This window comes from Vombatus ursinus, unplaced genomic scaffold, assembly GCF_900497805.2.
Source record: "Vombatus ursinus unplaced genomic scaffold, bare-nosed wombat genome assembly UNPS02014935.1, whole genome shotgun sequence".
In the NCBI taxonomy this organism is placed as follows: domain Eukaryota; kingdom Metazoa; phylum Chordata; class Mammalia; order Diprotodontia; family Vombatidae; genus Vombatus; species Vombatus ursinus.
Window position 1 is genome coordinate 5,130,014 of NW_020954713.1, and position 13,614 is coordinate 5,143,627.

The 13,614-nt window shown below is 43.1% G+C and overlaps 1 protein-coding gene across 3 annotated transcripts in view; it reads right to left on the minus strand.

The window, feature by feature from the left end:
- SFSWAP (splicing factor SWAP) overlaps positions 1–8,297 on the minus strand; it is a 117,937-nt gene extending 109,640 nt beyond the window's left edge. For 2 of the 3 annotated variants that reach the window (XM_027844197.1, XM_027844196.1), the window contains exons 1-3: positions 7,999–8,297; positions 4,709–4,878; positions 3,996–4,127 (exon numbers count right to left, since the gene is read on the minus strand). In XM_027844197.1, the coding sequence (XP_027699998.1) occupies positions 3,996–4,127; positions 4,709–4,878; positions 7,999–8,297 (601 nt within the window). Of the gene's footprint in view, positions 1–3,995; positions 4,128–4,708; positions 4,879–7,998 lie in introns of those variants that run through there. The other variant, XM_027844198.1, reaches the window with a different exon arrangement.
- Positions 8,298–13,614: the final 5,317 nt, after the last annotated feature.

The window sequence follows — 13,614 nt, forward strand, 5'->3', positions numbered from 1 at the left end:
CCCTTCCCAATTCCAAGACATTCATGAAGGAACCATCTTTGGCTGTTTGATATTGCACTATTTTATCTGGTTTGCTACCTATATTGGAGAGAGGTTAATTTTACAGATGATAATAAAGACACTGGTGGGGACCCTCCCTCCCTGCCTCATTTCATTTTTCCCATTTGTTTCACATTGATGTTTCTAAGTCTCTCTCCTAGGATAATGAGTTAAAGAAGAAATGAAGCATATGGAAATGCCTGGCACTTTCTGGAGGCAGGGTGCTATAGTAAAACCTTGCCTAACAAAACCTCAGGGAATAAGATGCTTTGGAAATATGAGTTTCCCAGATAAGTGAGGGTTTAACTGTCTTAAAATATAAGAACTATACATTTTCCATCATTTTAGTAAAATCATACACTCTACTCAGACCTAACCAATAAACCTTTTTTTTTTTTTTGATGACTCAAGGCCATTATTGTAAACATCAATTATTAATTATACTGGGTTATTTTTTTTTAATAAAGTGATGTCCTCAGGGCCAACTGAGATATGTATTATTTGTCCCGTGATGCCAGAATACTGAGCCTTTTAAGTTTTTAGAGGTTTTAAAAAATCTACTTATTCGTCACTAGAATGACAAATTTTTACTACTGTCATTGTGCCTACATCCCCTTTTCTTGATAATTTTCTACCTCTATTAAGTTGTGAGTTTGGAAACCAAATATCCAAGGTTGTATGTAACTGTATATAACCTTAAGAGTAAATCAGCCCTTAGGGCCTCAACTATGCGTAAAGCACATGGGCTATATGACATTTATTTTGGCTATCCAGAGACTTTTTTTCAATTCCTTCCTGGTTCTGGAATAGTTAGGTTGACAGATGAGTTTCACTTAAATAAGGTGTCCAAGATAGTGTGGTATCCATTATATTTAAAACTGAAAGGTTTTTGAGTGATGAGTATATAGAAAACTATAAACAATAAACCTTCAGATTTAATAAAGCATAATTTTAAAATAATATAAAATACATACTTTGGGTATTAACAAAATTTACAAGGAACCTGCTACTCCTATTTCTGCAAAAGCAGACTTCAGAAGTTACGTTTAGATAAATCAATTCAAGGCAGGGATTTAGCTTTAAAGATGTTCCCAAAGCACATCTGTTTCCTTCAAGTAGCTCTGAAAACCTTACAAATGCCCATTTTAAGTTGATGTAACATGCTTTTGGACTTTTAATCTAGTAACATCAGGTACTGATAAAAAACTATATTAGTGATGTCAAATAGAAACAGATCCCTATAGCCCCCAACTCAGAAAACCTCCAACTAATATTATTTATGTCAAATTGTATTTTTATCTTGTTAAACATTTTCCAATTACATTTTAATCGGGTTTGGGCCACCAGGCTGACACCTCTGCTCCACGTGATATCAAGCCCATTGACACCCCTTTGAAATGTCAGTATAAGAAACATTAATCAAGTACCAACTATATCCAGAACATTGTGGTAAGCACTGGGTAGCGGTGGGGGAGGAGTCAGGTTTAAATGAAACATGGTCCCTATGGATCCCCATGGATGTCACAAACTGGTAGGAGGACAAGATGAATGCAGCTGGCAATAATACACAATATTATATGCTAAGTTCATCACAGAGATTCAAAGTGGTCTGAGACTGAGGGCGTCCCATGAGTCTCTGTCCCAGCACTCTTCTCTCTTTACAATCTCCGCTGGTGACCTCACTGGAAGCTCCCAGGGGTTATAATTATCTCATCGACTCCCAGATGTCTATTTACAGCCCAAGTCTCTCTCTCCTGAGCTCTACCTAGACTTGCCTCATCAACTATTCGACATTTTGAACTGGAAGTGCCATAGACATCTGAAATGTAACATGTCCATAACAGAACTTATTATCTTCCATCTCAAACCCACTTCCTTTCCATTTTTTTTATTTCTGTTGAGGGCACCACCATCCTTTCAGTTTTCTTGTTCTGCAACCTTGGAGTCATTCTTAACTTCTACCCTTCCTCATTCAACATATTCAATCAGTTGCCACATCCTGCAATTTTTACCTCCCGCAATCTCTTGTCTCTGGTCCTTTCTATCCCTTCACACAGCCATCAGCCTAGTTCAGGCTTACATCACCAGGACTTCTGCAATAGCCTAATAATTAGCCCCCTTGCCTCAAGTCCTTTTCTTCTCCTATCCATCCTCTACAGAGCTGCCAAAATGATTTTCCTATGGTACTGATCTGATCTCCCTTGCTCAACAAACTCTGGTGGTTTCCTATATATCTAGGTTCAAACACAAAGTTCTCTGTTTGGTTTTCAAAGTCCTGCAAAACTTGGCTCTAACCTACTCCTTCTGATTGGAGATGGTGGAGGATGGTCACTGGAGTTCCTCCCTAAACCTCTTAAAGAGGGCAATTAGACATTTCATCTCATTATTTCAGGTGGCTAAAGAGGGCACATTGAAGAGGTTTCACGATCTCCAGAAACTCATCATTCATCAGCAAGATGAAATCAACTTTGAAACACTCACCTCCTCAATCATTTTCTCCCCTCCTCCCTCCTCCCCCCTCCCCTTTACAGCTTCTTTTTGTGTGCTGTCTTCCCATCAGATTGTCAGCTCCTAGAGCAGTGCTTAGCACACAGGAGGTGCTTAATAAATGCTTATTGACTTTTTGACTGTCTTCTCTACACACATACTTATGTATGTACGTGTATGTGTATGCGTGTGCACACACACACACAGACACAGACAGACACACATTCAGGAGAATATTTACGTCTGTAGAATGTTAAGTGGCTTGAAGGCAGGGACATTTTTGCCTCTGTATCCCCACAAGGGGATACAATGCCTAGGACACCAAGTAAATACTTTCTGACTGTCTAATCGGAGAAGGATCATGGAGTAGCATCTGCATTGAGCTTTAAAACTTACTTCTACGTCCCTACTGTGTACCTTTAAAACCATTTCTGTGCAGGTTAACGTGGCCATTTTGCCATGCGACATCATTCAGGTACAACTGTTATTAATTCAAACCCCCTCTCATCCCACGTGTCCACCATTACACAATAAAAAATTTAGAGCTGAAAGGGATCTTAGAGGTCATGTGGTCCAACTCCCTTGTTTTGCAGATGAAACTGAGGCCAGCAGAGGCCAAGTGACTTGATCAAAACCACACAGGCAGTAAAAGAAAAAGGCATGATCAGAATCTAGTGCTATTCATTAGGTAATGCACAGAACTCTGAGAGTCAGTATACTCATTTTTTTCCTTGCAATATGCAATGATAAGAACAAACTGATATGGCAACTTGGTTTATTGCAGTGAGCCTGAGAGAAATTCTAATTGAGTAATGTCCTATTTCTGAACTCTTTCTTTTATCAGAAGAGAAGATGCTGCCATTTGCTCTCTATTTTTTTTTTTTAGGCACTTGGGGTTAAGTGACTTGCCCAGGGTCACACAGTTAGTAAGCGTCAAGCGTTTGGTCTGAGGCCGGATTTGAATTCAAGTCCTCCTGACTTCAGGGCCGGTGCTCTATCCGCTGTGCCACCCAGCTGCCCCGCTCTCTAATTATTTTTCACAGGTGTTATGAGGATTTCTTAAAAAGCTGAGCAAGTGCTCCAAGAAATTAGGGGTAACTCTATTGGAGGTAGAGAGATGGCACAGGAGGTAACAGTGCTGGATTTCCAGGCCTCAAGACCTCAGTTCGAATCCAGTCTCAGACACTTACCAGATGGGTGATGCTTGCCACATCACATAATCTCTTCTCAACCTCAGTTTCCTCATTTATAAAATGAAGATGACAGCAGCACCTACCTCCCAGGGTATGGTGAAATGATATATGTGAAGTGCTTTGAAAACTGTAAAGTGCTACATAAATGTTGGTTATTATTACCGCTTATAGTCTAACACAACATATTTAAAAAACCAGTTTTCAAAGACAGAAAAAAGTCATTTTCGTCTTCTTTAATTCTCAACATTTTATTCAATGACCTCTTTCTGTTCTCACCTTTCTGTTTCGAGGGTTCTTCCTCCTCTGTTGGTTCAGAAGGGTCATAATAATCGCTGCCATAAGTAAATCCCACCGCATTATAACTTCCATCCTCTGCCAAGGCTTCGCTCAGTCGCTTGTATTCCTCCTCTTGAACAAAAACATGAGTACTTTATTAACACAAAAGAAATCGACTGAAAGAAACTGCACAAACGTCAAAAGTTGTACTATCAATAAAGCACACAACACTATTTCAACCTCACTTTGAGGTGCAGAATTTATAAGTTCACACATCACTTCTATTAATATGGACTTTCTGCCAGTACATTTTTACCCACAGATAGCAGAATACACATCTTTTGTGGAAAATTTCTTCCTGCTAAGAAAACTTGGGGATTAAGAACTGTCGTAAAGATTGTTAAGGCAAAGACAAGAACATCAAGTTTAATTGATACGATACTGTTAAAGAAGAACAGTTAAAGAGTTTTGTGTTTTTTTTTTTTTTCAAATCCCAGTCTGCCCTCAAAAGCTGGGAAAATTCTTTGTGGCTCTACATATAAACTATCCTGAGGTCCTCTCAGATACGCAAAGACTCCTGTTTTTCCAATCCACTGGGTACTGTCAAGATAATATCAGAAAGAGTGAGTATAAAAAATGAGTGGGAGTAAATTTTTAATACTTAATTTTTAAAAAACAGTTTGTTGCTTAAGTAAGTTTTTCTTGAGCAGTACCTTGCCTTGCCTCCTCCTCAAGCAAGTCCGTATGCAAGGCTAAATACCTCTCTTCATCACACAGGGCATCTATTCGTGCCTCCTCTTCGGAAAGCTGGTAGTCTCTATTCCACGTGGAGTATTCAGCATCATAATCAGAAAGGTCATGCAGGTGACCGCGTCCATCATATCTGTAATATGAACAAACTGGTCAATGCAGAGAAATTAAGATTAAAGTTTTGTGTGCGATTATTTAAAATACTTACCCTTTATAAATAAAGAAATCAAAAATATTTAAAAAACCAAACACAACCACTCATCTCAGATTTATATATAATTTTGCTAGTTACTTCTTGCCTACTGTTAAAATTGAAGTTATCTTAATAAAGTCTAAATCCCTTTCTATGATGATAAAGTTAACAATTAAAGGCAAAGAATCCTTTAATAGTTTAATGGGATCCATGTCAATAATAGTTCTTACCGTTTATGGTTTTGCCAACCATTCAATGTCACTTGCAAAATATTTTTTTTTTTTCTGAAAAGTCAAATACTGTAGCTTACATTCACACAAACCCGAGTACATAAATACCTATCCGAAAGAACCAAACGGTCGAAATTTCCTCGCTTCTTTCTGCTAGTCCCGAACTCTCAGGAGAGATCTTCACCAAAGAAACTTGCGTCCATTGGAGGTAAAATCTTGGCTAGGCTCGTCCCCTAGCCATTTGGCTGAGGAAATAAGTTCTGGGTTATGTGATAGAGAGACACACATACATAGGAACAGTAACATATACATGCAGTTTAAGGAGGTTCACCAGAAATACAACAAAACTATAAGAAGATGCAGTAGAGCTTATTTCTTCTAAACAGATCACCACCTCCCACACCCCCAAGGAAATAGGACACACAAATATATCACCTATATGTTTCGCCTTCACGAACTAATAGGTAAGACTCCAGCTAAACGCAAACTACAGATAGTGTTTTCTGCCATGCAGCTTTTTACACCAAAGTCTCTTAATGGAGCCAACTCTCAGAGATCAATAGGATGAGTGTGTTTGCAAATTTTAAAACACCCAGATTTTTAGGTCTCATAAAGACTCAAATGGCAAACAGAAGTCTGCCCTACTCTTTAATAATGAGTTTGCCACGAATAAAAATGATGAGTTTTTCATCATTTAAGTATTAGAAAATATCTAAACCCAAAGAACAAGAAGACCACAGGTTCATCAATCTAGAGCTGGGAGGGACCTCAGGTCACCCAGTACAACTCCCTCATTTTATAGATGAGGAAACAGTCTCAGGGAGGTTAAGGGACTTGTCCAAAGCTATATGGGTAAGCACCAGAGGCAGGATTTGAATCCAAGTCCTCAGACTCCAGTCAGTAAGGGTTACTGCATTTCTTTTAATTTCAAAATGAATTTTATTTAGATGTAAACCTCCTTAACTTACAAATGTAGATTATTTTAAAAATATTGTACATTCACACGTGTAGAGTTTGCTCCCTAACAATTTTAAAAGACCTACCCCAAATCAAATACAGTATGATGTAAAACTTTATAAAGAATTCCATCTTCATCAATTACCACACATAATAACTGATTTGTAACAAATAATAGCATTGGAAAAAAAAGCTGCCAGACAAGGATGGGCATTATGAAAGAGAAACCACAATTTAATACACAACAAAGTTTTAGCAGAACAATAAACACATCTGATTCTGGTCTGATCTCACTTGTCACATCATCTCCCTTAGGGTGTCCTTGATTTCTAGATTTAACTTCAAACAGAAAAGTTAGAGATGGAAAAGACCCATTGGGTCATTACTGTAGTCCATCCCGGCCAGTTCACAGTTTGTTCCCTACAGTACATTTTCCAGTGCTTTGCAGAATCCAGTTCTAAATGTCTCAAACGATGGGCTTCCTTCCCTTGGAGATACTATTCCATAGTCTAATAGTTGTCACACTGTTAGGTTTTCAATCCAGGCCCAAGAAGTTCTGTTGACAAAACCCTGCTTCAAAACCCCAAAAAGGGGAAGGAAAAGAGGGACAAAGGGGTAGCAAACAATCTACAGCATGTAATGTCATTGTTTTCAAATCAAAGACCTTCAGGCATCACCTTCCCAGGACCCAATTCCCCAAAACTCCAGATAGTGAAGAGCAATACCTTCGGCAGGTTTGATTTGAAAAGAAACAGGGAATTTCCTCCCCACCCCCACCCTTCACTTCATAGTGAAACCATCACTAAGAGCACTACCTCCAGCCAGCAAAGCCCAAGTCTTCAGTAACTACTTAAAAAGAATGCTATCAACTGCCTTTCCATTTAAAGCAAACTTTTCCTCTTCAACTGGGTGTCAAGGCCTCAGGGCACACAAAGAGGGAGCAAGGATCCCAAAACTAAGTACAACTTTCCGGAGGCACAAAGCAATCATCTCCACCATCTCATTACTAGGACCACAGCGCCTTAGAGGACTTCCATCCAAACCCTTCCATTTTTAAAGGGGAAACGGAAGCCGAAAGAAATGAAGGGGAGAACTGAGGCCCAGAAAAGGGGTGAGGAGACAAATGGGGTGGGACAGGGGAATAGAAACTGAATCTCAGAAAAGGACTGGGAGGGGGCAGAAAACTGGGGTCCACAGAAAGAGGAAAGGGAGGAGAGAGAAAGAAACTGGGGGAAGGGGTAAGAGGAGAGAAAGCACGAGAGAGAGCAGAGACTGAGGCACAGCATGTAGTGACTTGCTCAAGGTCACACCGCAAGAGCCAGGAGCCGAGAAGGGCCTTAGCCCCATCTCCAAACCGGCCACTACCCTCACCACATCACCAACTCAGGGAAAAGGGGGAGGGGATACTGGATTCAAGCTGCCGTCTCCAAATCCGCTTTCAAAGGCCGCGACCCTCAACACCAAGGCAACCGACATCCCCTCCCCCCCAAAAAGGAGGCACCCCCTGCCTCATTTAAAAAAGCAAACAACAATCACAACCAAGAGAGCGAGGGAGAGGGAGAGGCCACGGTCCGAGTGACCCCCTCCCCCCAGCCCCCAGGCCCACCCCCACGGGGGGAGAGGCAGGAGGAGAAGGTAGACCAGCTGGCCAGCCGTAGACGTTCCCGAGGCTGGAGGCTCCTCGAGCGCAGGGAAGGGGCTGCCTCAAGCCCTCCTTGCCCGCCCCGGGCGGGCGCTGGACCGGACGGAACCAAGTGAGCGAGAAGAGGGGGGGCTGGGAAGAGAAGGGGGCGCCGTCGGCGGGGGGAAGGGCGGGAAGCGAGAACGGGGAGGGGCGGGAAGGGAGGAGGGGGAGGGGCGGGGAGGCACCGACCTGTCGATGAGGATCTTAGGATCGCCCATCCAGGGGATGAGGTGCTGTCCTTGCTCCAGCGCCAGGGCCCGCTCATCGTCGCGGAAGAGTTTGCAGGCATAGCCGAACACAAGCAGCTCCACGCGGCAGCTCCCGCTGCCTCCTCCGCCGCTGCCTGCACCTCCTCCTCCTCCTCCACCGCCGCCGCCGCCGCCGCCGGGCCCGGGCTCCTCCTTCGCGCCGGTCTTCCGCTCGCCTTTCCCGCGGCCTCCTCCTCCGCCACCGCCGCCTCCTCCGCCACCGCCACCTCCCCCGTACATGGCGGCGGGCACGGCGCCCCCGGCGGCCGCACGGATGCTCCCGCTGTCCCTGCCTTGGCGGTCAAGCCCCGTCAGTCAGAAGCGCCACATCCCGGCCGCAGCCTCAACACCGCCGCCATGGCGGAGGACAAAATGGCGGGAGCGCCATTTCCGGCGGAGGAATGACGGAGCTTCCGGCAGGCGGTGTCTGCGACGTGAAACGCAGATTCGACACGGGCGAGAGGGGGAAATCGCGACCCTGGTGGAGGCGGCTCGGGGGGAAAATCTCATGTGACTGGGGAAAGGCGCGGCAGCGGGGGCTTGGTTTTTATTTTTTATTTTCCCCTTTGTGTCACCTGGCTTTCTGTACGGGTGTCGAAAGTGCGAAAGCGAACGAGGTCTATAGTTGTGGCTCTGTGGAGCAAAGGACTGGAATGGTGCGGGAAGGGGAGGGTGGAAGAGGAAGAGGAGGAAGAAGGCAAGGGGAGGGCCACCTCTGGGGAGAGGAGCGGGGAATCTGCTCAGACTGTCATGCCTGACTCTTTCCATCCCCGTCTTCCGGCCCTTGGGCGAGGCTAGGGGCTGTCGGGTCTGCGGAGCTGGGGATGGGTGGGTACATGGAGGAGTCAATCAGTCCATCCCCCTGCAGGGGATGTTTTCCTTCTTCCTCCCCTTTCCACAGGTTTGTTCCTAGACGATAGCTTTAGAGGTGAAAGAGACCTTAGACATCAGTTAAACCAACTTTGTCATTTTTCATGGAGGGAAATGAATTGCTCAAGGTTGCACAGATAGTGAGAGCAAGTCCAATATCTCTAGCTCAGGCCTCTGACCTATCTGCCCCCCAAGCCAGTTACCTCTCTCCACCGCCCCTTCCCTTCCTTGTCTTCGTGGGTCTTTGGGTTTGCCCAACCTGAAAACTCAGGGAGGAGGCCTTACATTCTGCTCAATACGATAAACATATGAAGCACCTACTATGTGCCAGGCATTGTGCTAAGCTCCTAGCTTTGCCACTGACTCCCTCCAGGACTTGGAGCAAAATCCATCAGAGTAAGGACTGTTAACTTTTTGTCTTTATACCTGTTTCAAAGTACATCATTAATAAGTGCTTGTTATGGGGCAGCTAGATGTAGCAGTGCATAGAGCACTGGCCCTGGAGTCAGGAGGACCTGAGGTCAAATTTGGTCTCAGACACATGATACTCACTAGCTGTATGACCCTGGGCAAGTCACTTAACCCTGATTGCCTCACCAAAAAAACAAAAAAAACAAAATAAGTGCTTGTTGGGTGACTTTTTTGGTGAGTTCATGATGGTTATTTCCATTCCAGTCCAACAAGTAATTGAGTGCCTATTATCTGAGTGTCTCTTGCACCATGGCTTGATTTTGAGTTATAGGCTGCCTGGGCTGAAATGCCCTTCCCTTACTACCATTCTTTGCTCCTCATTGCCATCAATAATACTCTTACCTCTCCTGTGTTCCTATCCTGCTCTTTCTCAAACCTTCCATTTGTGCTTGCTGGAACCCCTGTTCTAGCCCTGTATGGCTTCCCTTCATAATAGACATGTGCCTTTCCTCTGGAAATTACTATGTATATGTTTTTTATTTACTTTTACAGAATATATACATAAACAAATACAAAGATACAATGTAATCTCTTTGAGAGTAGAAACTGTTTGGCTTTGTATCCTCAGCAACTAGCTCAGTATCTGGCACAAGGCAGGTGCTTAATAAATACTTGTTGAATTGAATTACACGACACTGGGCTAAAAATTGGGGGATGGAGGATTGACTAGCGAGACAAAACTGAAAAGTAATGGACCTCAAATTCTGCTTGTGGTATTCAACATGTAACAGATAAGTAAATAGAAGATAAATCTGGAAGGGAGAGAACACTAACAGCTAGGAAGAGCAGGAAGAGCCTCGTGGACATGACTCCTGAGGTGAATCTTGAAGGGAACTAAGGATCCCAAACGATGGAGATGAGATGGAAGTGTCTTTTAGATGTGGGGGATGGTCTGGAGTCAGGGAAGAAATTGCCAACTTTGGGGATAGCTTATGGACCATTTTGGCTAGAAAGTAAAGTGTGTGAAAAGCTGAAATGAGCCTGGAAAGATGATGTGAAGGGCTTAAAGTACAAAGGGTAGTGGTGGTGGTGGTTTGCATTTTATCTCAGAAGCCACCTGTCCTCTTCTGTACTTTTGTAAAATGGAAGGGGTGGTGATGGTGGTGTCTAAGGTTCTTTCCAGCTCCTGTGTTCTGTGATTCATTGATTACTATTCCTTGCATGTGATCATATGAATTTTCTGGTTCAAACCATTTAGTGACTCCCTTTTCTCTCTTGTTCAAACTCCTTTGCCTGTTATTTGAGGCCCTCCACATTATGGTGCAGCCTTATTTTTGAGGCCTATTTTATATCACTTTCTGCCAGCCAAAATGAACATTTCACTGTCCTTCCTTCCACCTCTCTACTGACATGCTATGTGCTTTCATGTCTGGATGGCAGACAAGTAACATGGTGAAATGAAATTTGGAATCAGAAGGCTCAGTTCCAATTCCAGCTGTGCCCAGGATACCTTGGGTGAGCCCATTATCCTCTCTGTGCCTCCATTTTCTCTTCTCTAAGATGAATGGGTTATTTTAGATGATCTGGAAGGTTTCTTCTAGCTCTAAGTTAAATTCAGCAAATGATAAACATCTAATATGGATTGGAGATGAATCCTATGTTCTTTAGCTCACCATAATTCCATAAATGAATAGAGTGCTAGCTTTGGAGTCAGAAAATCTGGGTTTGCATTTTAGCTCTGCCTCTTACTACATATGTACCCTTGGACAGGCCACTTAATCTCTAGCCTAGTTTCTTTACCTGTAAATAAAGAAAAACCAAGAAAGAGTTGGAATTGATAACATGATAAGTCTGTGGATGTTCTTCAGTTTTGGCTATCAAATTCTTTTAAAGCATAACTCAAATGCAGTGTCTTCCATGAAGCCTTTTCTGACATCCCCAGTCTTTGATGACATTATTCCTTACTCTCTCCTCTAAAAAGTTTGATTGATGCCTTTTGTTTTGATTTAAAAAATAAATGTTTTATTGTCTTTATAAAAACCCTATCCTTCCCCCAGCCTTTCCTAATAAAACTTTTCCTTGTTACAAAGAAGCAGAAAAAACAAATCAATATGTTGGCCATATCTGACAACCCTCCTACCCAATCTGTGGTTCACCAACTCTCTTCTCAGAAGAACTTCAGTTCTTACAAGTCACGAGTGGTCAGTTCTGATATTTTGTAATGTTGGCTTTATTTATATTATTGTACTCATTGTGTAGTTTGTTTTCCTGGTTCTATTTACTTTTCTGTGCTTAGTTCGTATAAGTCCCCAAGTTTTCCTGAATTTTTCATCTTGGTTATTTCTTATTGCACAATAATATTACATCATGTGCATATGCCATATTTTATTCAGTCGTTCCTCAGTTGATGGCAACCCACTCTGTTTCCAGTTATTGGGTGTCGTTTAAAAAATTGCTGTTACAATATTGGGTATATTTGGGATGTTTCAGTCTTTTACTTTGTGGTGTGTGCCCAGCAGTAGGAGGGAAGAAGAGAGAAGGGCACCTTACCATCTTGAGCTACTGTCTCCTGCTTGATCTTTATAGGTCTCCTTCTTGGTCTCCTCTAGTTGGGGTGGGAAGAGGAGGGGAGAGTGCCCTACTGTTCTGTCCTGTGCATTTCCTGCCTGATCTCCAACTTCTCTTGGAAAGAAGACTCTTTCCAGTCTCCTGTTGCTATGGTGAGGAGAGAGGGTGCCATTCCAGTCATTCTATCTCAACCACTTCCATTTCCTTCCTGGTCTCCTGTCTTCTTTGGCAAGAAGAGAAGTGCCATTCCATCATATGGGTCTACTAGTTACTACTACTAGCTACTATAGCTCAAAGTTCTTTGCCTCAACTGCCCAAGATCTGAAAAGACCCTACCCTGAGGTCATAACACTATTGACACTGAAAATCTTTCAAAAATTTCCCTTAATGATTAACAAAGTTCACTCTGGTCATATCTCTCTCCTCCCCATTCCTAGGATTTTGAATCCTTGTAAGTTGTCATTCAAATGTCATTCCCCATGTCCCACTGACCAATTCTTTATTCCCATTCCCCTCACCCCCATCCCCCACCATGTCCCAATCCCAAATTACGCCATTGTGCCCTCTGAAATGTCTCTTCACTCCATAGGCAATAAACTCGCTTGCTTTTTAAATCTTTTCCTTTCTCCTTTCAGCTTTTGGCTCTCACTGAGACCTGGCTCCTTCCTGATGACATAGCCTCCCTGGCTGTCCTTTCCAGCACTAGCTGCACTTTCACTCATATTCCCTTCCCTTCTAGCTCGCTGGTCAAAGTGGGAAAGTTGGAATATTTCTTCCTCTTGTCACTTCCAGGTTTTCCCCCATCATCATCACTCAGTAACCCCTCCTTTGAGATTCTCACAATTCATAGCTACTGTCTAATCAAGATCCTGGTAGCTATTGCCTATGGATCTGCAGGATATTCCCCTTCCTTAGTAAATTCAATGCCTGGCTCACAGTCTTTCTCTCCGCTCCAATGGCTGCCCTCATACCAGGGGACTTCAGCATACCTATTGATACACCCTCAAGCAGCCTAACCTACCAGTTCTTCAATTTACTCATTTCCTATGATCTCTACCCCTCCTCAGCCATATAAAAAGATAGCCATACCTTTGATCTTGGCATCACCCACAAATGTGCTATTTCTGTATCCATGAATTCTGAATTTCCTTTATCTTATCGCAATAGGTGCTTCTACTTCCTTTCCTCTCATTACTTGAAGCTCTTCAGTCTGGTTTGTGACATCATTCAACTAAAGCTGCTTTCTCTGAAGTTTGTTGTTTAGTTGTTTCAGTTGTGCCCCACTCTTTGTGACCCCATTTTGGGGTTTTCTTGGCAAAGATACTGGAGTAGTTTGCCATTTCCTTCTCCAGCTCATTTCACGGGTGAGGAAACCGAGACAAACAGGGTCAAGTGACTTGCCCAGGGTTACATTGCTAATAAGTGTCTGAGGCTGGATTTGAACTCATGGAATCTTCCTGACTCCAGACTTGCTGTTCTATGCACTATACCATCTAGCTGCCCTCTCTGAAGTTACCAGTGATATTTTAATTGCCAAGTCTTATGGTCTTTTCTCAGTTCTCATCCTTCTTGACATCTCTGTAGCCTCTTTTCACACTCTCCTTGATATTCTCTTCTCTCTAGGTTTTTGGTGACACTGTTCTCTCTCTTGATTGTCTTAATTATCACACTACTTCTTCGTCTCTTTTGCTGGATCTCCATCTAGGTC